Source organism: Vespa velutina, chromosome 8 (assembly GCF_912470025.1).
Source record: "Vespa velutina chromosome 8, iVesVel2.1, whole genome shotgun sequence".
Classification (NCBI taxonomy): domain Eukaryota; kingdom Metazoa; phylum Arthropoda; class Insecta; order Hymenoptera; family Vespidae; genus Vespa; species Vespa velutina.
The window spans coordinates 1,912,037-1,939,734 of NC_062195.1; the positions used below are offsets into that span (position 1 = coordinate 1,912,037).

General features: G+C 27.7%; 5 protein-coding genes across 16 annotated transcripts in view; 1 reads left to right on the plus strand and 4 right to left on the minus strand.

Annotated features, from left to right (window-relative positions):
* Positions 1-398: 398 nt before the first annotated feature.
* On the minus strand, positions 399-7,773 carry LOC124950928 (PAX3- and PAX7-binding protein 1). Of its 4 annotated transcripts, none has more exons than XM_047498429.1 (17): positions 7,706-7,773; positions 6,807-7,047; positions 5,931-6,109; positions 5,094-5,250; positions 4,885-4,984; positions 4,578-4,732; positions 4,372-4,454; positions 4,069-4,268; positions 3,712-3,901; positions 2,629-2,752; positions 2,250-2,438; positions 1,866-2,065; positions 1,626-1,776; positions 1,328-1,523; positions 1,003-1,201; positions 782-900; positions 399-663 (listed from the first exon to the last, which is right to left on the minus strand). In XM_047498429.1, exons 2-17 carry the CDS (start codon positions 6,979-6,981, stop codon positions 612-614), a joined length of 2,469 nt encoding a protein of 822 aa, XP_047354385.1. In that variant the 5' UTR covers positions 6,982-7,047; positions 7,706-7,773; the 3' UTR covers positions 399-611. The 4 variants fall into 4 exon arrangements, with proteins under 4 accessions (XP_047354385.1, XP_047354384.1, XP_047354387.1 ...); XM_047498428.1 differs by lacking the exon at positions 7,706-7,773 and adding an exon at positions 7,121-7,305; XM_047498431.1 differs by lacking the exon at positions 7,706-7,773 and having other exon boundaries at positions 6,020-6,109.
* On the plus strand, positions 7,694-10,205 carry LOC124950930 (GPN-loop GTPase 2). 4 transcript variants are annotated; one of them, XM_047498435.1, is made up of 8 exons: positions 7,694-8,295; positions 8,423-8,503; positions 8,573-8,680; positions 8,755-9,062; positions 9,128-9,333; positions 9,406-9,520; positions 9,602-9,797; positions 9,885-10,205. In XM_047498435.1, exons 4-8 carry the CDS (start codon positions 8,942-8,944, stop codon positions 10,120-10,122), a joined length of 876 nt encoding a protein of 291 aa, XP_047354391.1. In that variant the 5' UTR covers positions 7,694-8,295; positions 8,423-8,503; positions 8,573-8,680; positions 8,755-8,941; the 3' UTR covers positions 10,123-10,205. The 4 variants fall into 4 exon arrangements, with proteins under 4 accessions (XP_047354391.1, XP_047354393.1, XP_047354392.1 ...); XM_047498437.1 differs by having other exon boundaries at positions 8,772-9,062; XM_047498436.1 differs by having other exon boundaries at positions 8,607-8,680.
* LOC124950929 (trafficking protein particle complex subunit 13) lies at positions 8,651-12,746 on the minus strand. 6 transcript variants are annotated; one of them, XR_007101487.1, is made up of 13 exons: positions 12,278-12,566; positions 11,918-12,086; positions 11,721-11,805; positions 11,486-11,613; positions 11,286-11,409; positions 11,110-11,206; positions 10,813-11,039; positions 10,627-10,727; positions 10,376-10,523; positions 10,189-10,304; positions 10,037-10,075; positions 9,310-9,533; positions 8,651-9,239 (listed from the first exon to the last, which is right to left on the minus strand). XR_007101487.1 is itself a non-coding variant. In XM_047498433.1 (11 exons), exons 1-10 carry the CDS (start codon positions 12,318-12,320, stop codon positions 10,212-10,214), a joined length of 1,215 nt encoding a protein of 404 aa, XP_047354389.1. In that variant the 5' UTR covers positions 12,321-12,561; the 3' UTR covers positions 9,786-10,075; positions 10,189-10,211. The 6 variants fall into 6 exon arrangements, 2 of the variants coding, with proteins under 2 accessions (XP_047354389.1, XP_047354390.1); XR_007101486.1 differs by having other exon boundaries at positions 9,950-10,075; positions 12,278-12,561; XR_007101489.1 differs by lacking the exon at positions 10,189-10,304 and having other exon boundaries at positions 12,278-12,746.
* Positions 12,747-12,767: 21 nt separating this feature from the next.
* Positions 12,768-13,520, minus strand: LOC124951142. Its single transcript, XM_047498971.1, has 3 exons — positions 13,494-13,520; positions 13,012-13,245; positions 12,768-12,905 (listed from the first exon to the last, which is right to left on the minus strand). Exons 1-3 carry the CDS (start codon positions 13,518-13,520, stop codon positions 12,768-12,770), a joined length of 399 nt encoding a protein of 132 aa, XP_047354927.1.
* Positions 13,521-17,452: 3,932 nt separating this feature from the next.
* Positions 17,453-27,698, minus strand: part of LOC124951165 — a 76,512-nt gene continuing 66,266 nt past the window's right edge. Inside the window, 4 exon segments of the mRNA XM_047498997.1 lie at positions 17,453-19,432; positions 19,590-19,703; positions 19,961-21,364; positions 21,521-21,792. Of these exon segments, the coding sequence (XP_047354953.1) occupies positions 19,398-19,432; positions 19,590-19,703; positions 19,961-21,364; positions 21,521-21,792 (1,825 nt within the window). The 3' untranslated portion in view covers positions 17,453-19,397.

Genomic DNA, 27,698 nt, shown 5'->3' on the forward strand with positions numbered 1-27,698 from the left:
TAACATATCATACAAAGAAATTGTATAATATTGTATAGTTTTTTTTTTGTAATTCAACATTGATACATATTTATGCTATGTAATAATATAAGTCTTTTCTTTTTCTTTTTTTCTTTTTCTTTTTTAATTTATTTATATATGAAAATAGATAAAGAAACATGAAAGAGAATTCATGTTTTTTTTTTATTTAACCAAGACAACTAATGGTACACACTTAATTAATGCTTTTTAAAGAACATTATTTAAGAGATATTGAATATTTACAATTTTATTTTTTAATGTGCACCGTATTATATACAATTGTAGCAAGTGTATTATTTTCATTTATCTTTTGTTTTGTGTCTAAAGATGTGTTATATAGTGCCTGAGTTACTACTATATAAAATAATATGTATTGCGCGCGATATATATATATATATATATATATATATACATACACATATATATATATATATATATATGTACATACACAATACATCTAACTGTAATTGTACTACAATGTATACTATATAATATTTTCTTATTTCTAAGTGTATAAAACTATGGATGGGTAACAATTATTAATTATAAAATGTAAATAAATGATACTAAAAACATTCTATCTTATTATATTACAAAGGTTTAATTATCTTCAGGATGGATTTAGAATATTCCCAAGCTTCACTAAAACATTTAATTCAATTTTATTTTAGTACTTCTAAAATTGAAGAATCATTACCTACATATATATATATATATTATAAAAATAAAAATGAAATAAATAAATTTTGATTTGACTTACTTATGTGCTGGATTTGCTTGGTCTAATTGTTCACTCAATTGTTGAATAAGAGTGGCAAACATTCTAAGATGTTCTATTGTTTCACCTTGCAACCAAGCTCGTGGTAAAGTACTCATAATCTGTATAAAAATATCATTTATATGTTCATAATGCATTAGAAAAAATTATTGATCGAAATATATATATTTGTATTTTAGATTTTATTACATTAATATAATTACCATATTCGCTTTGAAAAGTGCATCCGGTGCAGATGAGACTCGTAATCCAGCCAAAAGATATCGATTTAATAGCGATCCCAATGCTAAATTTTTTAATTGTGCATCCCCAAGAAGACCTTGCCAACTTAATAAATTTCTTAATAACTTTACCGCCATAGCAAATTGTCGTTGAAAAAATTGATGCCTATTATCCAGTGTTCTAAAAATAACATGATATAAATAAATATTATTAGTTTAGCCTCCTCTCCAACCCGACCCCTCCCAAAAAAAAAAAAAAAAAAAACTATAATTCAAGATTTATTTAATTGAATTAATTCATATTTACTGTTTGGGAAAAATTGGTATAAATACATCATTTTCAACAGCAGCCTTTACTTTTTCTAATATGGCATTAAATAATGATTCTAATGGTTTGCTCGTATCGTTCAAATTTGGATAATCTCTAATAAGCCGATTTACTGTACCAACGAGACGTAATGTTTGAGAAGTAGACATCGGATCCCAAATCTTTTCCACGATGGCTGAAAATTGTAAAATTAATAAAATGTTTTATTAATGGTTTTAAATGATTATTTAATACCTTATACATCTTATTTAAGAAATAAGATGTATAATTTGCTTACCTGTTAATTTAGGTATTACAACTTTTTCAACAGTAAGCGGTACTAATCTTACATCAGGGTCTCGTTTTAATGAATCTTCTGTTTCTTTTTTATCTAATGCATATAATAATAATGTATTATACCACTTCGTTCTTTCTATATCAGCACTCTCCTAGTAATTAAATAAAAAATATAAATATGTTTTATTGCTAAGAAAGAATTTTTTTAGGGGCATATATTTAAACATATTAAATGAATTACCATGATAGGATTCCAGGTTATTAATTGCAATTTTATAAGAGGTGATAAAATTTTGGGTATACATAAAGATACATAAGCTTCCATATAAGCATCTATGTCAGTTTCTCTCCATAATTCCAACTTCGTTAAAATACCTCTTAGTGTACAATAATCCTCCATCACATCAGCAAATATTTCTTTTCCTTCCTTATCAATTTCCTCTAAAAATAATAAAATAAAAAAAAATATATATATATAATATATGATTTTTTTTTTTTATTTTTCAATTGAAAAATCAATAAAATACAAAGACATGTGATAATATAATGTATATTGTTTTATCTCATGAAATCATTTTTGAGGAGATGAAGGAGATAATTTGAATGTTTAAAATAAATATACAACCTTTTGCTTGCTTAAATGCAAGATTTTGTTGTTCAGTGACCTCATCATCACTGGACATGCCATCTATGTGCTTTGGTAGCGTTGGTGCTAATTCTCTAGCTCTTCTACGACGTGCTCGTCTACCTTCTCTTTCCGTAACTCGTCGAATACGTGCTTCGACTTCTGGACCTCTTCTTATTGCTTGACCTCCTATAAAATAATCATGTTATAATATTTATATGTGTAAATGAAATAATTTAAATAATACAAAGAAATAGTTGCAAGAAATATTTTCTAAATAATACAATAGAATATAATTATTAGTAATTCTATTATAAATGTGTTATTCGATCAATTTAATAAATAATTGTAACATTTAATAATTACTGAAATAACTGACTTGCTGCAGTTGTAATTTCTTCGGCTTGATCTCTCGTATCCTGTCTTCTTCTTTCCATTAGTTCTATTGAGCGTTCCCCGTATAGATCTAGCCAACGTTGCTCCAATCCAATAACCAAAGGCAGCTAACAAAAAATGATATATTAAAATTCGTACATTACAACAATTTAACAATGCACGAATATATATGCTCCAGAAAATATATATATATTTTTTATAGTAATATATATTATATGAGTTTTTATTCTTCTTTTTATTTATTTATTTTTTTTATCTATAGTAATATTTCATAAATTTCTCTAGCACCCAGAAAGTATTATTTTATCATAAGGCTCTTTCCTTTTTTTTTTTTTTTTTTTTTTTTTTTTAAATTTTATATATATGTGAGCATACAAATTTTAAATTGAAACTACTTACCACACTTTTGTAATATATATATATATATATATATATATATATATATATATATATATATATATTAATTTATAAATAATCAAATATTGTACTAATTTCTATGTTATACATATCTAAAAAATACAGAGAAGATTTTGACCCCCGGCAATACAAACGATATAAACGGGAAAAAATATATAAATGGATAAATAGATCTCTTTACTTTATGGAATAATTACTAACGTGATTGCTACCTTCTTTCTTCTATAAGTGTATTTTATGATATCTACCTTATTACTGCATTCATTTTAAGAAAAAAAAGAAATATATATATATACATATATACATAAAAATATATATATATATATATATATAAATATGTATACATAAATAATCTAATATAAATTCAACATTACATTCTAATATATTTTGAGCTTTGTTCTAGCTATAAGTGATGTATATAAAATGATCATCTGTTTGTATAATTTGATATTTACTTATATTTTTTGACCAAAAGAAAAAAAAAAAAAAAAAAAAAAAAAAAAAAAAAAAAAAAAAAAAAAAAAATCCTTTTGAATATTCCATTATAATAAATGATAATATTAAATCGACTGAATGATTTGAACAGTCGATACAGTCTGCATGGAAAACCCCCGTGCACGTAAAAAAACGTGAAAGCGTATAAACCCACCTTCTCATCAAGACACTCTACCAAGTCAGTGACATACCCACGCAACTCTTGGTAATATCTGAAGCGTTGTGCAAGCTGCGGCGCACGAGCTTCGCCTTCATCCAACTCTTTCACAGTCTGCTCTAATTCCTGTTCAAGTTGATGTTGATCTAATTGGTGACGCGAATGTACTTCTCGTAAACTATCCAACCTATAAATTTTCATTGATTCATATTATATAATAAAATGTATTACATTATCTATAAAAATACATTTGAAATATACAACATATATATATATATATGTGTGTGTGTGTGTGTGTGTGTCTTGCTTGTTTTTTTATAGATAAAATGAATTGAAAAAAAAAAGAAACAAAACCTTGCACGCATTTTATTAATAACTTCTTGCGGAGTAATGGGCACTACTTTCGTTGGATCTGGTGGTTGAATGGTTGGTGGAGGTGGTGGTGCCGGCATCATAACCATTTCTAATGGTACTCCAGGTGCAACCATTTGGTTTACATTTAATCCTAATGAGAATTGTTGTTGTATCATAGAATCTTGATGAGCTGCTGCAATCTGTATTATAAAATTTATTTTCAACCGATACTCTATTACGGACAAAATTAAGCTTTGTCATATATTTATACAGAAATAAAATATAAAAGAAAATAATTTTTACCTGAGCACCTGTAACACCCTTTCGAATTTGTTGAGCTTCCCATTCTTCTTCTTCATTTTCATTCTCACTTTCTTCGGCAGAAACTTAAAAAAAAAAGAAAAAAAAGAAAAAAAAAAGGAAAAAAGAAAAAAAGAAATCCCCATATGACAATTTTCTAAATCTTTTTTAACTTTCATATTAATTAATCCTTATAATATATTATTTACTTTTGTTTGATACTTGTGATGCAAGAAAAGCTTCTCTCCTCTTCTCTTTATCTCGTGCTTCCGTATTGACAGTCATATCAATACGATCTTGAGAATCATCATCGCTTCTATCATGATCTTCTTCTCTAATTAACCGTGATTTCCCTTTCTCATCACTGCATAGAATATAGATATATATATATAGTATAATACATACATATATGACGTATATATATGTTATGAATAAATATAAAATTATAATAATTCATTAAATTTTTACATCTAACTATTAACTATTATCTATATTATTTCAATAATTAATAATTACCTTTGTTCATCTAAAGGAATATAATCTGTTCCCAATTCCCTAGCCTTTTGTCTACGTTTTCTAGCTGCATGTATCATAGCAGCGTCGGGTATACAGCCACCTAAAAAAATATGGATAATTATAATAAGAAATAATAGAAAAATTATTTAATCTTATTAATTATATATCTCATACACACACACACATACATAAACATAAACACAACTCACTTTCAAGCAGTATCTTCATGGTATCAGCTTTATCTGTATTTTTTCGAAATTTATGAGAATGAGATTCATCTTCTTCATCAGATGTATAATCGTCCTTGCCTGCTGCCAATGCAGCTCTTCCATTTAAAATCAGTGGTCCGGTATTTTTTATTTTAACCTGTTAATAAAAAATATATTTTTGTATTAAACAAATTTTTTAATGGAATAATACAAATTAATATTTTGGAAAACAAAATTGAAATTTGTTATGACAAATTGTTTGTTATGACAATTTGTAGAGCTTTTATAGCATGCTTCTTTAATAAAAAGATAACCTGACAATAAATATGAGAAATATATAAATAACACAAAAATTTTAAAAGATTGAAATTATTAATATCTGAGTATATATATATATATATATATTTATATATAAATATATACAAATGTTTTATAGATAGTAAGAGTACACAGTTGCGTCTTTTCTTGCTATCATGGATAAACAATATAATTTGTTTGAAAATAATAATATATGAACCACATATAAATACACGACTGGCTATTTGTTTGAATTGATAAAATTTAATTATTGAAGATTATTTGATATGTGCAATACCTTGATATTATGTACACAAATATGAAATATTACTTTCTATATATCCTGTATTATAAAACTCAATATTATCCATTCTATTAAAATGAAATTTATAAATAATACAGGTAATAATGAACATGTCTTCTTGTTGTATATATCCCTTGAGTGTTTGTCAAATATATACTTTAAGACGCAATAAACTGATACTTGATTACAAATTGGAGAAATTCTAATAATAATAATACATCATAGAGATAGCTTACTACTAGATCATCTGTCTTTATTTCTAAATCTTTTTCCTGTTTAATGGACATGTTTGCTTGCTCAGAGTCCACTTGCATTTTCTCTTCACCTTTCTTTTTTCTCCTTTCGTGATCTAGCTGTTTCATCAGTTTTTTGCTCCTCGAAGATTTCTTCACCTTAAAAACTTCTCCATCATCCGCTAAAAAAATCAATAAATTTTATTAAACACTATAAATGTCATTATTGATATAAACATTATTGAAATTGTCGTATTAATCCTGAATCGTTTGACACACTAAAAATTCTTTAGAAATTCATAAATTAAAACATGAATTTTTTATATCCAAGATATAAAATCATAAGTCTAGATATCTAATAAATAATTCTATAAAATATTTCTCTTTTATTAATCTATATTACAAATAAAAAGAAAAAAATTATAATATCTATAATATACTCATAAGATTATAAAAGTATGTATAGAAGATACGTACGATTTCACAAATGCCTATCCTACATAGTTAAATTTAAATTTTATTATATACTTTTAATGACAATTTAGTTAATTTATTAGAAAATAAGCTTTCTTACATGAAATTAAAAAGAACTATTAAACTATTAATATTATATACAATTATATTCATATTAATCAAATCCTTAGCTTGTTACGTTGAGCATATCGTGGAAATATATATATATATATATATATATATATATATATATATATATATATATATATATAAAAAAAAGAAACTAGAAAAAAACTTTGATAAACTATCATTACAATATTTTATGATAAAAACATCTTTCATTCTAATTGTTCATATATGCTAAATTAATAATAATCTTTCTAATATGCTACTATAATTTATGCAATAGCAGATATTAACATTTACCTTCTTCTAGCTCCTCTCCAAAACTAAGGAGCGTTTGTTTTGGTTTGTCTTTCTTCTTGGCTTTTACTTTGACAGGCTGAGTATCTTCGATTTCCATCCTGTTTTCATTATCCTCGTCCTCGTCATTGAAAGGTCGCCGACGAATATTCCGTTTTGGTTTATTAAATAATGACATTGTTAACACAGCAATAGTGGTAGCCAACCAACCTGAGATTTTAACTTGACCTATACACTAATTCGGCTGAAATTGAAATACCAATAAAAAAAAATTGCAATTAACGATAAAAAATATATTAAAATAAATATATCGATACCACATAAATTTGCATCTATTAACGAAGATATTTTTCTACTAAGTACACGATGATGGCGATAACTCGTCCATACGAGACTTCACAATGTGAGTCGATCTTAGAATGTAAAATATGTAGAGAATAACTTCGTAATTCTAACCAAAAATGAAACATATAATGGAGATTAACACAACCAATAAAAATGTTTTCTACATATTGCAACAAAATACAAATGCATAAACATTTGGACAAATTGTGCTGGTATAGCGACGATAGCGACGCCTATATGCGAATATTGTACTTTGCGATAGAGTCAATAAAAAGCACATGAGTCGTTAGAATGCAGGAACATCTGTTTTAGTCCTAATGTAGGATATAGTCCTAATTAGAAAGAATTAAAGTATAATGAACAAAAAGAATAAAGATGCGATATATTAGTTAAAGTGAAAAATAAAATTTTTATTACAGTTCCCTTTTTTTGTATTGTAAATATGGGACGAATAATAATGCTTATAGAGATAAAAATAGATTACACCATTAAATAATGTAATCAAACTTTATTCCACCTTAAATAATAATCGTCTTTGTCTCTCTTGTTTATTGCACCTTTGTATATTCACGAATAGAGTTAATCCTTCGATGATTGGGACAAGAAGAGTTCTTCATTAAAATAACTCTCTCTAGATGGGATGCTCAATATATTTTTTTGTTACCGGTGACATGTCGCGACGCCTATCGGCTTTGCCGCGAAACACGATGCTGGTATAAGATCATCATTAGTGTAATATTTTTCTATTATTCTTCAATTAATAAATTTTTTATATTTTATTATTCATAAATCTTAGCGTATTAATACGGTAAATCAAATGTTGTAACAATTAATCACATAAAAGTGGAAGTCGTTTATAATTGGATCGCACATCTAATTAATGACAATTTCAAGGATTACGTCTACAAAAATCTTTCGTGAGATAGAAATCGCCATAATATTATTATTTCTTGATCAAGAAATAACATAACAATTTTATCGCAATTCTAAATAGTAAAAAACAAAATACTTGTCAATCAAAGACAATCGATTTGTTATATGTACATATATGTAAAGTTCGTTGTATATTTGTAATATACGTTTATTCATAATTAAAAGCGATAAAGAGAAAGAAAAAAGGAAATTATAAACATAAAATATTTTTGTTGTAAGTATTACTTCGTACTTATATCATTTCTTATATGGAACATTTGAACTTATAATATGTTTTAGGAATATAATTATTAACTAATTTTCTATAATTTAAGTATGATAATCATTTTTTTTTTTTTCAGAAATGTGTGAAAAACTATGAATCATATTTTTGCAATTAATACTTGTGGATATCATACGGATATTGCTGTAACGATTTACAGGTAACAAACGAATATATAAAGAATAATTGACATTTTGGACTATTAACTAAAATTACATTTTATTTTTAGTAATCGTATATTTTTAATTATATCTCATTTCAAGAAACTGGGATCATTAATTACGGTTAATCGAGAATCAGCTTTAAATCAATTTAACAGTAATATTTTCTCTACCAAGTAAGTAGTTTTATTATTATTATTTATTTTTTTTTTTTTTCTTTACATCTAATACAATTAAATAAAAATTTCAGTATTATTTTTGGTAAAGACGAAGTTGATGTTCATGCTGCCGCTAGATATATCGCAGAAGAAATAAATATAGATAAACCTTTATTGTTGTCATTATCTTTAAAAGATTATAATAAAGAGATATTAAAAACTATAACTGATACTATAAATCAGTTGAAATTGTGGTAATTTTGAAGACTGATAAAAAATATGAGTTTAATATTTGGACAATTGGTCATTGGGCCACCTGGTAGCGGAAAAACTACATACTGCAATGCAATGTGTAAATTTTTGGAACAAATGGGTAGAAAAGTAGCTGTTATCAACATAGGTATGCTTGATATAGCATTAATTTGTAATTATTTAATTTATACAAATATATTTTCTTACCATCAGATCCGGCCAATGAAAATATGGAATATACCCCACTAGTAGATATATCCGAATTAATCGAACACGAAGAAGTAATGTCAGTATATGGTCTTGGTCCGAATGGTGCATTAGTTTACTGTATGGAATTTTTAGAAGCAAATGTCAAATGGTTAATTAGTAAAGTTTTAAATTTGAAGGATTACTACCTTATTTTTGATTGCCCAGGACAGGTATAATTATATATCAATATTTAAATCGTTTATCGTGAATACATTATTGAATTATAACTTTGTTATAAATAGGTTGAACTTTATACACATCATAAATCTGTTAGTTCAATTGTTGAGAAATTGACTCAGAATTTAATAAGATTATGTAGCGTACATCTTGTAGACTCACATCATTGTAGCGATCCAGGTAAATATATTCTCTGAAAGAGTTTATATACACGTTTAAATATTTATAAAGTAAATATAAAAATTTATGATTTGTTTACAGGGAAATATTTATCATCTTTAATTTTATGTACAACTACTATGTTGCAATTAGGTCTACCTCATGTTAACATTATGACAAAATTTGATGAAATGAAAAAATTTAACGATCGTTTAGCGTTTAATATAGATTTTTATACAGAAGTACTCGATTTAAAATATCTTCTAGAGAAATTGGACGAGGATCCTTTTACAGCAAAGTATGTTATTTAATTTTTTTTTAACAAGTTACAATTTAAACTCTCTTCTTTCTATAAAAGTAATAATAAAATTTTTCTTATATACAGGTACAAAAAGCTTAATGCAGCTTTAGTTTCTTTAGTTGAGGATTATAGTCTTGTAAGTTTTATACCATTGGATGTTTCCAATCAAGCACTTTTGTTACAAGTGAAAAATGCTGTTGATAAGGCAAATGGTTACATTTTTGGTGGAAACGAACCTAAGGATGTTCAAACATTATTGGCATGTGCTGTTGGAGCTGTCAGTGAAACAAAAAAAATGTCTACTATAGATGCATATCTTTGAATAAATATTAAATAATAATAATTGTTATAGTATAATTTTTAAATTAAATATATCCAAAAAATATACATTATATATTTTCCTAAGTCACATTAATTCAATTGGTTGACAAAAATTTGTGCTAAATCATCATAGTCATATACCCTTTTTAAAAAAGTATCCATCAACTTTAAGCCAGAAATAATCTGTAAAGTAAAACTCTTATATCTTTTATATTATACTTTAAAGATTTCTTTTTTATATAAAATCTACTCACAGTAATGCCACTATCTAATGGGATCAAACTCAAAGGTACATCAATAGAGGTCCCAGGTTTTAATGTTCCAATTATTTTATCAGATATTCCACACCATGCAATTGAATCACTTGATTCCAAACTTAATAACAAATCCATACTTCTTTCTCTAATAATGAATAATTAAAATTACAACAGAATGAATTTATATTTTATAATAAACTATGATTAAAAAAAGATATAAATTAATTAAAAAAAAAATTAACACATACGAAGTATTTGTTATGTGACATTTAAGATTCACTTGTTCTTCAAGGTAAACCTTCAATGGAATATCTTTCATAATGACTCTTAGATCTCCATATTCTGGTGCCTATTTTCGAGCAAAAAAAAAAAAGTATTATTCCATATATCTAAACTGTTATAAAATCTCTTATCTAATAAATAAGTAATTGAACCATTCTTTGTAACTGGCTTGTTTGTAGTCGCCCTCTTTCTCCCAGATTACTTTTCCATACAATATCCAATTTCCCAATATTAGTAGCATTATGCATCATCTTAGGATCTTTTTGTAAACTTAACTGAGGTTTCAAACAATATAGATATTGTCTACTGCAACCAGAATCCAATAAGTTAATTTTCCCATAAATACTTTCTCCCTTTTCATTTTTATTTAATGTTGATACTAATAAAAGAAAAAAATTACTTTTTAACGTACTATCAATTAAACATTATTTAATAATGTTATTACTAACCGCTAAATAAATGTGACGATTCCAATGACACTTTTTCTAAACAAATTGGACCTACTGTAAGATTTTGTATTTGTGCCTCAAGATACACTTCATCAGACTATGCAAAAGTATGTTATATATATATATATATTTTTTATCTTATTATTATTTATATCTTATCATTGATAATTACTTACTTCTGCATTATAGAATTTTGTTTTCACATCCAATGGCTTAACTACTTGAAATTTAAAATATTTCCTGAACGACTGTTGAGGACCCATCAAATTAGCAGGTGCATAACTAACTTCGCATACTAATCTAAAATGATATAAAAATTTAATCACAGGAATTGTCAATTCAATAAAAAAAAATATTAACTTTTGTTTAATTTTACATATGTGTTCCTATCTCTTTAACTTCATGATGAATAACTTCATCCACTGTATTATCAGGAGCTAATTCCTTGACTTCTGAATTTCCCGACGACAATGAAATAACTTGAGTACTCGTTTGTAAATCTGCCTAGTAAAAGTATATAGCGCAATGAAAATATTTATATTTTTATTTTTAAAAAAATATTTAATTTAAAATAATTAATTTAAAAATATTTAATTTTAAATAACAATTACCTTAACAGTCACATTTTTAACTACTTGATTACTACCATTATGTACACATAAATAGCTTGAAAATATTTCTCCTAAATATATATTTCTGAAATATATAAATAAATCTATTATTGTATTATATTATACTATTATAAAATACTCCATATATTTAAAAAAACAAAAAAAAAAAAAAGCTTAAATATTACAAAAACTTATACCCAAAACTTTGCGGTAATACCATAAATTGCCCAATAGCAAGTGTTTCCATTCCTTGCAATGACGTGCAATCATTTTTTAATTCATTGTTGAGCGTATTACCTGGTAAATCTGTTGAATCACAAGTAACAACTACAGGACTGGCAAGAGTGGGTCGTGTTAACCTCATTACTAGAAAAAAATTTATAGAATTGTCAATTTCATATATTTGGCATTGAAGAAAAAAAATATTAAATATATATATATAAATATAAATTATTATTATTGTAGTATTATTGTTCTTTTTTTTTTTTTACAACACAATATATAAACATATATATATATATACATATATATATACATATCAAAATATTATGTATTACCTTTTAAAGCAAGTAAATATTCATTTTTTGGTTTAGTCTCCATCTTTTAGTAAGAAATTCAAAAATATTGCCAAGATCTAACGAACTAATATTTATTTCCTACGAATCAAAACAACTTTTTACCAAAAGTCAACTAACACATTTAGCTTACTAAAAGTTCTAAATAACAATCGACGTTCATTAATCTAGGGTCCCTAAAAAGAACGTATAGTAAGTCATATTTCTATGATATTCGTATTTATTTGTAAGCTGCTTAAATTTATAGAAATATTATAAAATCTTTCAAATTTTATTAAAAATATCTTTATTGATACAAATGCAATCATTGAAACAAAAATAATGATTTATTACTCATCGTATAAATAAAACAAAATGATTTGATATTTTTTATAATACTTATACGCATTATATATGTATAATATTTTCATGATAATATTTTTTGATAAAGAATTTCCCCATCATTACATACAAAACGCAAATGTCTATATTATTATAAACTCTCAGCTTTATTAAGTAGATCTATATATGCTTCGGAAATTAAATGTTCTGATTCAATATCTAATTTTTTCATTATATCCTGTGTAATTTTTTCTCCATAACTAACATCTTGATCATCATTTAGAGCAACCTAAAATAGAAAAATATCAAACATTTATATGTACGAATATTTTTCACATATACATTTGTTGTAACATGTATATCATTATTTAATTATTAAATCATACATTACATACTTCTAATTCCAAAAAACTACCTAATCCGTGTACATCATCAATGTGTATTCGAGTTTGATCAATCATAAATAATCGTCTTGTTTTTTTTACAACTCCTAAAGTACCATTAGAAATGGTTAATATATCTCTTAAATTTTCACATGTTTCTGCGTCCATTTTAATTTTTTTATAATTACTAAGTTTAGGCCCCGTAATGTTAGGTCTTTCATAATAAATTATTTCACCAGTTTTATCCTGTAAAATGACATTATTATGTATTTTCTATTATAATATTTCAAAGTATTTTATATATAAAAAAAAAAAAAAAAAAAAAAAAAAAAAAAAATAAGGAAATATAAGAAAATAATCAAATTGAAATATTAAAATATTAGTTAAATTAAAATAAAAAATTAAAATAATAATTAAATGAATTGATTAGTTTAGTAGATATATATATATATATATACATTTACTTACTTCAAATTGGCGCAATTTTAATCTACCTGTTTTCGTATTAAAGAAAGTATCATGCTGTTCTATAACAATCCATTTACTTTCGGTAATTTTCTCAAGTTTATTAATAAGTGTTGTGGAATCACTGATTTTCGTTTTTATTTCGATATTCCTCATTTTTCTTTCACGATAATTTATTACTTTAGATCAATGATACGTATTTAATATATGTCTTGTAGATTTCCTATTATTTCTTTTTTTTTTTTGCTTGTAAAGACACTGTATTTATTAGAACGTAATTTAATTTTATTTAAATATTATCACCAATGAAATATTTTCTTTATGATATTCGATATTATCTTATATATCAATATACTTTAAATCTCAAAAAGAATCGATAATATAAACTAATCTTATAACCATAAAAAACCTTTTGCATCCGATCATTAGAACGTCTTCTAGTCAACTACTGTTCAGTTGCTTATCACCTTTGTTTGTACTGTTGATATATCAGAATTAAATAAAAATAAAGGAAGAACGAGAGTAATAACTTTTATTAATACATTATATTTATATTTATGATCATATCGTATAAGTTTTATATATGATGAGGTTATGAAGAGAAAAAAAATGTGTACATATATATATAAATATATATATATATATATATATATATATATATATATATATATATATATATGTATGCATGTATATACATATACACATTTTTTTTCTATATGTCTAGAAAAAAAAAACCTAATTTTTATATGTACTTTTATACATTTTAAGATGATTTAGATTTAATAATAATAATAATAATATAAACAAATGATTTGATTTAAATGAAAATCTTTCAGATAACATTAAACAAACAAAAAGAAACAGATATTTACAAAAATGTCATTTAAATAAAGCCTGAAAGCATGGTTTTATATTTCTTTATTTTAGCTTATAAGAAATATAATATGCATAACTTTCAGTTCTCCTTTCACCAATTAAAAATGTATTATCAATCGCTATGGAATCAAGAGAATTATTTATATCATACACAGTGTTCTCCTAGATAACGTACAAAAAATATGCTGATTTTACATATTTAAGTATTTTGTATTTATCTGACAAAACTTGTTTCCATTTCTGATTGTATTTTTAATAAATTAAAACAATTTCAAATTAATATACGAATATAAAGTATCTTTCTTTTTATATGAAGATACAAGAGAAGCAATTTTCATTTTTTTTTTGTTTTTTTGTTTTTTTCTTTAAAAAGCATGTTTCATCCGCAAGTACATATAATATTTATGTAGTTTAATTTTTTTTTTTATCTTAGATTATTCATCTAAGAGGAGAGTGCACTTCTTTCTCTAAAGATATACATAAAATCTTTCTATTGTCAAGTGCACGATTTTTTTTGTGAAAATATAGAAATTATTACGAATCAACAATGCTATTATTAAACATTTACATTTAACCTTATTCAAGTATTTATAGTGTGTGTTTAAAATGATTGCAAAAAATATACAATTTTATAAGTATTTTAATGCAGTAAAATAATAGTGATAATAATAATAATAATAATATAATATATAATATTAATAATAATAATAATAATAATAATAATAATAATAATAATAATAAAATAATCAGAGCATTCATCGGCTCAGGACATCAACCACCATAATAGTACAATGTACTTTCAATCTGTAGCAAAACCCGTCAAAAGGAGTAACTCGGGTCACGCCAAGAAAAAATAAATAATAATAATAATGATAATAATAATAATTAATAGTAATAATAATAATAATAATAATAATAATAATAATAATAATAATAATAATAATAATAATAATAATAATAATAAGAATAATAATAATAATAATAATAATAATAATAATAACAATAATAATGTTATTAAATATTTTTATACATATACATAGTATTGTATTTATAATGCTTTGAAGTTCATTATTAGATAAAGAATTAATGAACAATAACAGTAAAATTTTACGTCAGTAAATAAATTCTTTATCTCGTGTGATTATTACTCCAATCATATATAAACTTATTTTAGCATTCCGATCGTTTGATTAATTCAACATATCCAGACATTGTGATGACATTATAACAATTTATATATATATAATCATGAAGTCACAATAGGTCATATTTCTTTCTTTTCTCTTCTTTTTTCTTTTTTTTTTTTGTAAAATGTTGGATCTGCTACATTTCTATTAATTGTTTATTACTGCATTCATTGTAATTTATATTTTGATATATTATCAATCAGAGAATTATTATAAAATATTTTCATATTCGTAGAGACATCCAGTGATTTAAGAAAGGAACTTTGTCGCTCACATAGGCAAATGTAGCACCAAGATATAAGTACAACATTGAGAGCAAAATTATTGATTTGAAAATAGAAACATTGCAAAATATAAGAAGACATCTGGATGATCAGAGAGCAAAAATATTGCGTTTATGAACTTCATTCATTTTTCACATATATCATTCTTGTGCTATTGAATTCTTTTAAAATTGAATCATTTCTATCATAAACTAATAAATCTTAGTTCATGATTTCATCATAAATCAAAATTTTATACGCTCGTTATATTTGAGATATTATTTTTAAATTCTTTTTTTTTTGTTTGTTTGTTTTTTGGAGCACTCAAAATTATAGAAATGTTATAAAATGTCAGATTATTCATAGTATTACAAAAATGCAACAGTCTTAGTGTTATCTAAGAAATGGTTCTTCCGCATCATTTCGTTGTTGTAAAAAATGCAAAATGATGTTAATTGTCCAACACTACTCGTTCATACTATCATTACTGTTAGTTTTTACTTTTTTTTTTTCTTTTGTCAGATTATTATACCAATGTATAAAAGAATTGTTAAGGCCTTACATGCATTTCTCTTTAGAAATCGAGAGACTTGGTGAAAGTAAAAGATTAATCGAAGAACAAGAAAGCAATTTATTAACTGTTCATAAATTTCTTACTTCAACAAGTTCTCAAGTCTAAAGCGGATACAGGCCTGGAAAGAATCAACATGGCAACAGGGATATGCTACCTGGCATAAATAATGACTATCCAGTATTTAAACTGTTTAGCATTGTCACACATGCAGCCTTGGAAAATGTCCAAAGATTAAAAAGAATTATGAAAAATTATTATCATATCATTTTAGGAAATCTTTAAATGATTGGCCAATATATATCTTTCCCTACAGCTTTTACAATTTAGTAGGGATCAGTCAGAAGGAGACAAGGTAGTTAACAAACAAATTTAAGCCTTCCTTCCAACTTGGAAATTGCAACAGCATTCAATTACATTCAGTCGATCTATTACACTAATCATTCAAACTACACTCACAAATCACGCTTTTCAATTTCAATATATACTTCTTCAATGTCTACAGTATTGTTATGCTTCTCAATAATGTTTTTCTTGTTTAAGTTTACATTATTATAAATGTACAGTTTTGAACATAATTTAATCAATACTCCAGTTGTGTGTCGTATCTTCTAATCGATTTACACTCTACGTTAGCCGGAAAACACTGATTTGGCGTACAGCAGTCGCATCCTAGTGTCACCGAGTCACTCACTGAAATTGGGCAGTACGTAAAGACGCAGAATAAATTATAAATTATGATAATTCAGTTTCGTGATTACGAAAGTGATCTGATTCATTTGATATATTAAAAGTCATATTTCGTCATAAGTTAATTTATTCTTAATACTAAGACATAAAAGATAAAATTATTTTTAAATAATTCAAATTTATATGTCAAAATATCTCCAAATAATACAAATAATATGATTTAGATCACTTTTCATAATCATTGGCCAAATTATTAAAATAATTGAAAATTAAAGTTAAAATAACTAACCGGTTATTCCATTAGAGTTTAAGACACAACAGATGCTTCAGAAAATCTGCAGCGACGAATGTCAGGGTTAATGAAGGCGTTTGTTTTTGTTTTCTCTTTATTTCACTCACTCTCTCTCTCTCTCTCTCTCTCTCTCTCTCTCTCTCTCTCTCTCTCTCTCTCTCTCTCTCTCTCTCTCTCTCTCTCTCTCTCTCTCTGTATGTGTGTGTGTGTATGTTGTGTGTGTGTGATTTCTCTTCTGCAAACTTTTGTCACTCATCTTGTGTCTCTTCTCTTTTCTTTTTCGTGTTCTTATAACTTCCCTTATATACGTAGTAAATATAAATATTTTCAAAAATTCAATTGTTTATAGGAAAAAAAAAAAAAAAAAAAAAAATACGCCATATCTCTTCTTACAATTATGCGCATTGATTTAAGCGCTGTGTGTAACTTATAGTTACTATAATAAACAAATGATGACCATTGTCATGTGGTGATCGATCGCCTCTTATATGTTTCAAAGGATAAATTTATATAAGTATATATACATGCGTTTGAATGTACATGTCGAAATATATATATATTTATATATAGATCTATTATATATAAGCATATTTTCTTCTCTGTATTTTTTATTTACGTGTTTTTCATTTTCCTCTTCTTTATCAGTGTGGTTACTACAATTGTAATGTTTGCCAAGAAATAATCGTTAGTATAGCAGAAATGTTTCTTTTTTCTCTCTCTTTTCCCCTCAATAAAAATGGCGTTGAATATTTAGCAAATACAAAATTGTCGAATTTTGAAAAATTGTAAGAAAGCAAACTCAAAACTAAAATTATAAAATAAATGTAGAGAGACAAATATATATACAAAAAAAAAAAATACAATCAGTGAGAGACTATTGAAACAGAATGAATGCAGATAATTTACAATAATATATATATATGTATATGTGTGTGTATATATATATATATATATATATACGTAAACACATATTTATATAAAGGAAAGGTAAAACTGTGAACACAGCAATAATTGGAAAAAAAACGATTGAAAAACGATCAGAACACTTTGATAAGCAAATAAAAATAAATAGAGAATTTTAATCTGTAAAAAATAGATTCACTCTTCAAAACTATGAAGTCCAAAACGAATAAACATCTATTACTATTACTATAGTAAACGAATCGTTAAAAATGTAAACGATACAGAAAGGGTTATTATTATATTCGCTTTTTGCGAAGCAATGATCGTAACGTTTGTAAGAGCATAAATATTTTCTCTCTTTCATATTTTCCATTCTTAACAATTGGTAAATATCAGTTACAATTCTGCAAATTTTCGTTTGTTTTTCTCAAAAACACATCTCAACTTTTGATAAAGTATCATTCATTACTTTTCAAAGACATGTCAATGTTTTACAAAGTTGATAGAAAAATGGATTTTGGGTTGTCAGAATCGAAAATTGATGATCCCGGATTTTTTTTCTTATTCTTTTCTTTCTTTTTTTTTTGGTTTTGCCGGACTGACTTCTTTTTTCTGACCATTATTATTAAAATTATCCAACATTCTCTTGCCAATTTTTCCCGCTTCTAATTATTCTTTATCCCTATAAAATTCTCTTTTTTACGTTCTCCGGCCCAGCTTAACTGTGTTGTGACCCTCATAAATTTCATTTCATTTCATTTCATTTCATTTCATTTCATTCCATTTTATTTTTGTTTTCTTTTTCTTCTTCTTCCTTTTTTTTCTTTTTTTCTTTATAACGATGCTACGGGCCCAAGGAGGAACACACACATATTAAAAACTGCAACTTTTGTCAGCTGCCATGTTCAAGTGTCATAATTAGTTGGGAACACAATTCTCCACGAAATTCGCACACACGACAGTGTATTGTTGTTGTTGGTGCGGGTGAATATCTCACTTGTGAAGAAGACTTCAGGCGGAAAAAATGGTTTGGGTGGCTGGACCGGGATTACGAACCCGAGGAGAAGACTTTTCGCTTGTCGGGCGATTGCTGCTTTAAATCACCATTAAGCTTACCCAGATCCTCTTGCCAATTCTTCCGCTTTTAATTCTTATCTACGTAAATTTCCTACACGTCTTGGACATTCTGGAAATATAAAAGATAGAAATTGAGTACGATAATAGAAATATTGAAATAAATAAATAATATGAGTGTGTGTGTGTGTGTGTGTGTGTGCGCATGAATGTATGTATAAGAGCATATTGGATTATAGGAATAAAAAAAAATATAAAAAGAATAATACCTATCGTTGTAAGAACTGGTTCTGCAACATGCACAGATGGTACCTCCACGTGTACTTCAAGAGGATCAATAAGGGAGATTTCTGTGATGACCATACGCAATGGTTCCCCAATACCTGATTATTCAAAGTAATATTAATTGATCAAAGAGAATTAATGAACGTCCTACTTTACTTTTTTAGTAATTATTAATTTGCTATTTCATTGTTTAAAAAGTGACGTGATATTATTATCAAAGCTTTCTTATATTACGGAGAACATTACGTGGAAACAATCAAATAATAACTGTTTCAAGGATATTGATCATTATTCTTGTAACGTAGCACCGAGTAATTAAATTATGAAAGTGATTAATAATATACATAGAAATTACCTCTTGGTGTTGGTGACTCGGACTTTTGTGGTTGATGTTGTTGTGATGATGATTCGCTCGTCGAAGGTTCAACTTTTGCGGTATCCGGTACACCACCGTCTTCCTCTTTTTCAATATTTCCTAAGTTATCAGGCCTATCCTTTTGCTCTTTTTCATGTTCTTGTTCCGATTCTAATTTTTGTTCATGTTCTCGTTCTAATTCAGACTCTAATTCTGGTTCACGTTCATGTTCGTTTTCTGGCTCGTGTTCTTGTTCCGCGGCATGATCTGTTTTACCTTCGACGACATGACTAGGCAGAGCCAAAGACGTATCCTCCATTCCGGATACAGACTCTTCTGGCAGTGTAGTAGGTGGAGTAGGTCTTCTACCTTGTCTATCACGAGTCTTATAAGCTTCGGCCGTTTCTGAAATGTGTTTACACCATAACTTGCGTTCGGCCGGAGAGGCAGCCACCAGGTCATAAATTTGTGCTCCATTTTGCGAGGTATTGACCAAATACAATGAGTTTTTGTCCACAGCATTGTGCCTGACAAGTACCGTTGATACTTTAACGATAGGGCTTAACACGGAATTCGCTTGACTGGTATTAATAAACTTTAACAGGTACTTTTCATCTTGACGGTGCAAGAAAAATATCGTGTCGTCGAGTAAGACGACATGCAAATCGACCGGTTTCGCTCTATTCTGTTCGGTTCTACGCCATTGCAATGGACCCTCGTAAATAAGTTTGCGTTTAGTTATATCGAGATTCTTGAACTCTTGAACGGTTGGGTGATCGAATTTATCGAAGGCCGATCTGTCGATGGTACGTTGAATTTCTACGAGACGTTGGTAATCTTCTGCTTCCTTTACGGCCTGATTTACACGACTTAAGATCTCTTTGCTACGTTCGAGACTACGAAACACCGATGCCTTTTCCTTCTCATTCTTTTCCGGCGTATATTTTGCGAGATTCTCGAAGAGCAAAGGATACTTGGTCAATCTCAACATACCTGTCAGTATGTGGTCCTTCAGTTGTAATCTCCTACAAAGAGGATTGGCTTCGATTTCGTTCAGAAACGAATTTAATTTAAGATCTTTCCTACGTCGATCTCTCAACGCGTCCAAAGCAACCTGCTGTTTCGCACAATAAGTCGAGGCGGCACGTTCGAACGTCTCACCGGCTTCTCCGTCGAACATTTCCAATAAAAGATCACCGACATCGCCCACGCAAGGATTTTCCTTCTTTTTCCTTTTCATTGCCTGATTGAAACGCGAATGTATCGCTACCATTTCTTCCAGATTCGAGAAGAGCAATTGGATCTGATCCAATGGCAGTACTTGCGATTCTAGTAATGGTTTGTGGAAGACATGGGACAGTACCTTCAAAGCACGTACGTGAGATCGTTCCGTATGAAACAGTTCTGTCGTTAACAAAAGAAATCATATCGTAGATGAACAATTACGTTCTACGTTTGTTTTCGTTTTTTTTTCTCTTTCTTTTCTTTTCTTTTTTTTTTTTTTTCGAATATATAAAATTGAAAACTAATTCTCGAGCATGGGATCATCAATCTACGTACCATTGATAACTTCTTGCCTCTTTTTCTCGGAATTACTAAGACGCGCTAGTACTTCTTCGGTGACACCTTGACTCCAATCGGATGGATCTGGCTCGACATCGACGTCACTGTCCCACGAGGTCGATGCATTGGCCGACGAGGTCGCTGGATGCACTTGTTCCAAGCTCGTACTTGGACTGTCCAAACTTCTCGTCGATAAACTGCTATTAGACGAGCTACCAGCCGAATTTCCAGGAAATGTTCCGGAAGGATCGCAGTCACTGAAATAAGCCCTGTAGTCAATCGTTAGCTTATAACACAAGCTTTTTAACGTAAGCAGTTACCCCTTTTTTCTTTGAATAAACATTTCTAATATAATGAACTGTTTTCTAAAGCCCTATTCAAGAAACATTCACATGAGACTTTTATGACTTTAATGGTATCTACCCACGTTCTTTACTCGGAAACGATATACGCTAATACCAAGTATTAATTCCATTTTACAAAATGACGCTAAAATTTATGGCGAATATCTGGCATCAAAGAAATTATATTCGATGTAGGTTGTGATCACGTTGATGTATATATATATATATATACATCATCAATTCAAATATTACAAAATATTATCATTTTAAACCCCATAATATATAAAAACGAAAATATGATCGTTTTGCTTTTCTTTTTGTTTGTTTTTTTTTTTTGTTCGTTCGTTCGTTCGTTCGTTTGTTTGTTTACATAATAATTAAATTTTCAAACGATAATCAAAATGAAATATTATCGATCTAATGATCGATATATTAATCAGCTGCAGCTACCTTTCGGATCTTGTACGTCGTTCATTAACAGGAAGGGCCTCTATTCCAAGGTCCCCATGTGGACCCTCGACGACATTCTCATCCGCGCTTGGATACCTTTTCGTAATGTTGTTAGATCGATCGATAAGGGAAGAAGGATCCGCGTGAGATACCGGATTGGTCAAGTTCGTCTCGTTTTCGCGAGAACGAGGTCGAGGACGAACACGTCGTGAACCGCGCTGTCTCATCTTTTCTTATGTCTTCTTACTCTCGAAGCGTTTCCACAATGGAATAAAAGAGACAATCACGTAATAAATGCATCACAACCTCGTCAACATCGAACGCGAGTTTCGATTCAATAATTATTAAACACTATTTCGATCACTATCGCATTATCTCTGTCCACTTTCAGGGACACAACAACAACAATAATAACAACAACAACAACAACGACAACAGCAGCAGCAGCAGCAGTAGTAGCGCACTTTTTTCTTTCTTCTTTTCGTTTATTTTTTCTTTAATTAATATAGAAGAAAATTTCTTTGTGTTGTTATTATTAGGAGAAAAAAAAAAAAAAAAAAAAGAAAACAAATTAAAAATGTCTAATGTCTAAATTGTCAGGTGTACTGTTGTATTGGAATAAAGATTTTTTATAATTGATACAAACGTTGAAAGACGTAATGAATGGAATAATAATCTTTCTTATTTTCTCTCTTTTTTTTTTTTTTGGTTTCCTTTCGTTTGATCTTCTTTTCCCTTCCCCTAATAGATCGATTCCTTTTTTCCTTTTTTTTCTTTTCCAATATTTTATTTCTCAAAATTAATATAAATCGTGTAAACTTTGTTAAGTTTAACGGGTCGCTTCGTTCGAGATCAACGACGACCAACAAACGTCGTGGTAGCATGATTTGTGTCGCCCTTATAAAGGTTGAATCTTATTTTCTTTCTATGTCTAAAAGTCGGGCGGGTAGTATAGGTGATAGCGGATGCACTGACATTTTCCTTATTCGACTATTCTGGATAATATTACGTGCCACGTGTGATATTGTTCTGTCGTATGATTAAAAAAGAAATATATTGTATACGAGATTATATATTAGTAGAGAATAGGATCGATTATCTATATATTTATATAACGTAGATGAAAGAAAATAAATAAAATCAAAATCGTTTGAATTTTTTATTGTATTACGTTAAATGGGGGTCAATCTTTTTTTCTCTGCGCGCGCGCGTGTGTGTGTGTGTGTGCATGCACACGTATGTGTATGTTAATATAAATTACGAATATGAGTCAAGAAAAATGAAAATCCTGAGACATTAGAAATAATAAGAGAGAGAGAGAGAGAGAGAGAGAGAGAGAGAGAGAACGAGAGAGTGAGAGAGAGACAATCCTCGAGATATTTTTATCATTCATTTTTAAACGCATCGTTTCTTCCTACCAACTACTTATATAAAATATTCCAATATTAGTATTATGTGTATAAAAAAAGTTACTTTTTTCTTTTTTTATCGATAAATATTATATCACTTTGCAACATTCAACGAAAACAAAGTTTCCATTACTTTTCAAATAGATATAATACTGGTGAAAAAGATTTTTTTCAAATTTAAAGAAAAACAAAAACAAAAAAAAAAAGAAAAATAAAGGGAAAATGAAAAATAGAAAAGATCATATGCGATATAAAAAAAAAAAAAAAAAAAAGAAAAAAAAAATCGTTTTGAAGAGTTTTAGTCACTGTTCGAATCCAATAAATAATACGTATTACAAACTGATATATCTTTTTTCAATTTTGCACAATTAAAATATATTATTTCAAACATATTTCTATATAACAATCGTACGTACTACGTATGCATGCATAGTACATACATACGTACATACATACATATATACGTACATATGTACACGGCATACATATACGTATGGTATCTATGCAGGGCCGTTATGTATATATAGATATGTAGGAGTGTATAAGCTTGCAAGCTTAATCGGCGTCGATCGAGGTGAGCCTTATCGAAGCCGCTCCTTCATCACTTTAATCAACCCTCTCGATATAGAACCACCATTGCCGCAGCTGCGATATATAAACGCGGCGTTCTTGTGCATACAAAAGAGAACGTGTATGTCGCTGGTAATATATCCAACGCCGGTGCAGGGATACTCACGATCTATTCGTAAGGCATGAATGCTTCCGATCATCTATTCAACGAAGGTATTAGACCGAGAATATTTCTTCGTCGAAGTGTATTCGTTCATTTTACTTCCTCGCCCCACTCCCTCTAGCCCTACACCCTCTTCTCTCTCTCTCTCTCTCTCTCTCTCTCTCTCTCACTCTTTCTCGCCCATTACCCCTCACTGCCATACTCTTCTAACCACACTCTCGTATACAACATTTTTATTTCTTTTCTCGTCCTACAAAATTTAAAATACACTTTATTATATAACACAGATGGATATTTTTTATGAAACAAAATCTTCGTAGTTTTTAGTTTGAAATTTTTTTTTTTTAATTTTTAAAGAGAGAGGAACAGAGACAGAGAGAGAGAGAGAGAGAGAGAGAGAGAGAGAGAGAGAGAGAGAAAGTATTTTATTTTAAATAAATATTAATTCGAATTTTAACGATATAAAATAAAATATATTATATTTACTGATACTCTCTCTTCGTATTTTTATAAATTATTTTTATAAATTAATTACTATATATAAATACTTTTAAAAAAAGTTTGTGATAAGATTTTCTTTTTCAAATATAAAATAAAATAAATAAATATATATATAATATATTAAATAAAAAGTATTTATTTACTTACTATTACTATTATTATTATTATTATTATTATTATTATTATTATTATTATTATTATTATTTTGCTTCATAGAAAAAAAAAAGATAAAAAAGAATAAAAATCTATATAAAATCATCGATCGTTATGATTATATGCAATTTGCAAATCTATTCACGTCCTCGAATACATACATACATACATACATACATACATACATACATACATACATACATACATACATATATATATATATATATATATATATATATATATATATATATATATATATATATATATATTCTTTCAGACTACGCTCTGAAGAAATGGTAAGAGAAGAAAAAAGTGGGAGGCTGCGTGAAGACTACGCACTACCGTCTACGTATTGATTCGAGAGTATCGATCGCGCTTCGAAAATAAAGCCCAAGATGTCTATTATCTACTATGGCTGATATCGCTTTGGCCATCCTTTTGCGAACTGCACGTTGCGTACGAGGAGGGTTGATAAAACGAGGTCACTTTCCTCTTCTTCTTCTCTCTCTCTCTCTCTCTCTCTCTCTCTCTCTCTCTCACTCTCATTCTCTCTCTATCTCTCTTTCTTTTTTTTCCTTTCCTTCGCCATTCTGGTTTATCGATCTTTTTTAAACCAGATATACGAGCCACATCATCCTTATAAAAGCTTGCGAGTGTACTTTAAATGCCGATGGGGAGGGGAAGAGAAACAGCATGGAGGGAGTGAGAGAAAGGGGCGGGGGAGGGTAGGAGAGGAGAGAAGCCGGGGAAGGGAGGGGTAGATACGATAGAATGATGTGATATGAATGGAAATATCGATTGACTAATTTCCGAAAATAACAAACCATTTAAGAACGAAATTATACACCCTTATTCCTTGAAAATAGCATAAAATGTATTAATACATTGTTGAGATACGGTTATTAGATACGTATATGCAAAATCCAAACACGTTTCATATATACATATACAATGAACGTGTTTATAATTGAATTAGAAAAATTATTATTAAGATATTAAACATTTTAAAGAAAATATATACATGATCGAAAATCAAGAGAACATTATATATTAAAACGCAATAAATATTATTAAAAAGAGAAAAAAAAAAAAAACAAGAAAAATATTTATTCATATATAAATGTTGAAACTATTTTTTAATATTAAATTCCTATGTGGAATGTGCAAAACACTCGTCGACCGTATCAAGAAATGTGTTTAAGATCGGAAAATGTCAAATATCTTTTGCGATATCATTGAAATGAATTACGTGAAACGATTCGTAAGTTTTTAGATAGATAAAAAAATTCATAAGTTTGTAGTTTCACAATTTGTAAAGAAAAAAAAGAAAAAAAAAAAAAAAAAAAAAAAAAAAAAGAAAAAAAGAAAAAGAAAAATTTGCCGAAAAAGTGTCGGTAAAAAGACTTTTGAAATTCTTCTTCCTCTCCTCGTATTCAAAAATGCGGATATTTTTAATCCATAAAAAAATATTTAAAAATATTAAAGAAGATTACGGTGGATTAAACAACATGATTTACGGTGTATTTCACTACGAAAAAAAGAAAAAAAAAAAAAACTATCTGGAAAATATTAAAAAGTATTAAAACTTAAGTATTAAAAAAGTATTAAAATGTTAAAAAGTATTAAATATTTTGCAATAAGTGACACAAGTTTTTAGACTGTCGAAAAATTTCTAATTAGTGTAGTCTTACAAAAAAAGAAAAAAAAAAGAAAAAAACGAAAAAGGTTTGGAAAATGATCCATTGATTTTTAAAATTAATTTAGGAACTTTTGTATCCTTCCCATTTCTCTGCATTTATTAAACACACTGGATGATACTTTTGATATATGAAAAAATATTAAAAGAACGATAAAGAGCAAGGTCACGGCTCGAATAAAACAATGGATTTTACATTGTAGTTCATTTAGATTTTTCGATCATCGACAATTGAATTTAATTACGATCAACGTGACCCCCTTTAATACATATATGTCCTATATTCTTTTTACGAAGATACGTGTGCGTCTTGGTTGTAACTAAGAGAACAATAGAAACGATACGAGCTTATCATTCCTAGGATTAGTAATAATCATTTTCGATTAATCGCGATTGTTTCTTTAATTAATTTTCTAAATGTTCAAATACAAAAATACAAATAGTTTTGTATAAAACTTTGAAATAAGAATATCATTTATAAAAGTAATCAATGTAATATCTGTTATATTATTGTTATTGTAATATTTTTCTAAAGATTGGATTTATTTAGTTACCATGTAATTTGAATGATTTTCAAACAACGTTAAAACCAGACCCTGAAGCACTACATAACATTGACGTTTGCATTATGTTCGGATTTTGAGCTCAAGTACCTTTAAGAAGACGACAAAGAAGAAGGGAAACCTCATTATGAGCTTAGTCGACACGACCCGATAGGAGAAACGATTTGGGTGTTTACTATTTCTAGGATGAACCTATGTGTATATAAATATATATATATATTTATTTTATATTTGTATGTACATAGTTTCGTATGTACATAGGATACGTATTAACTACATACGTATATTTATATCTACGTATTGGTATTCACGATTTTATGTACATA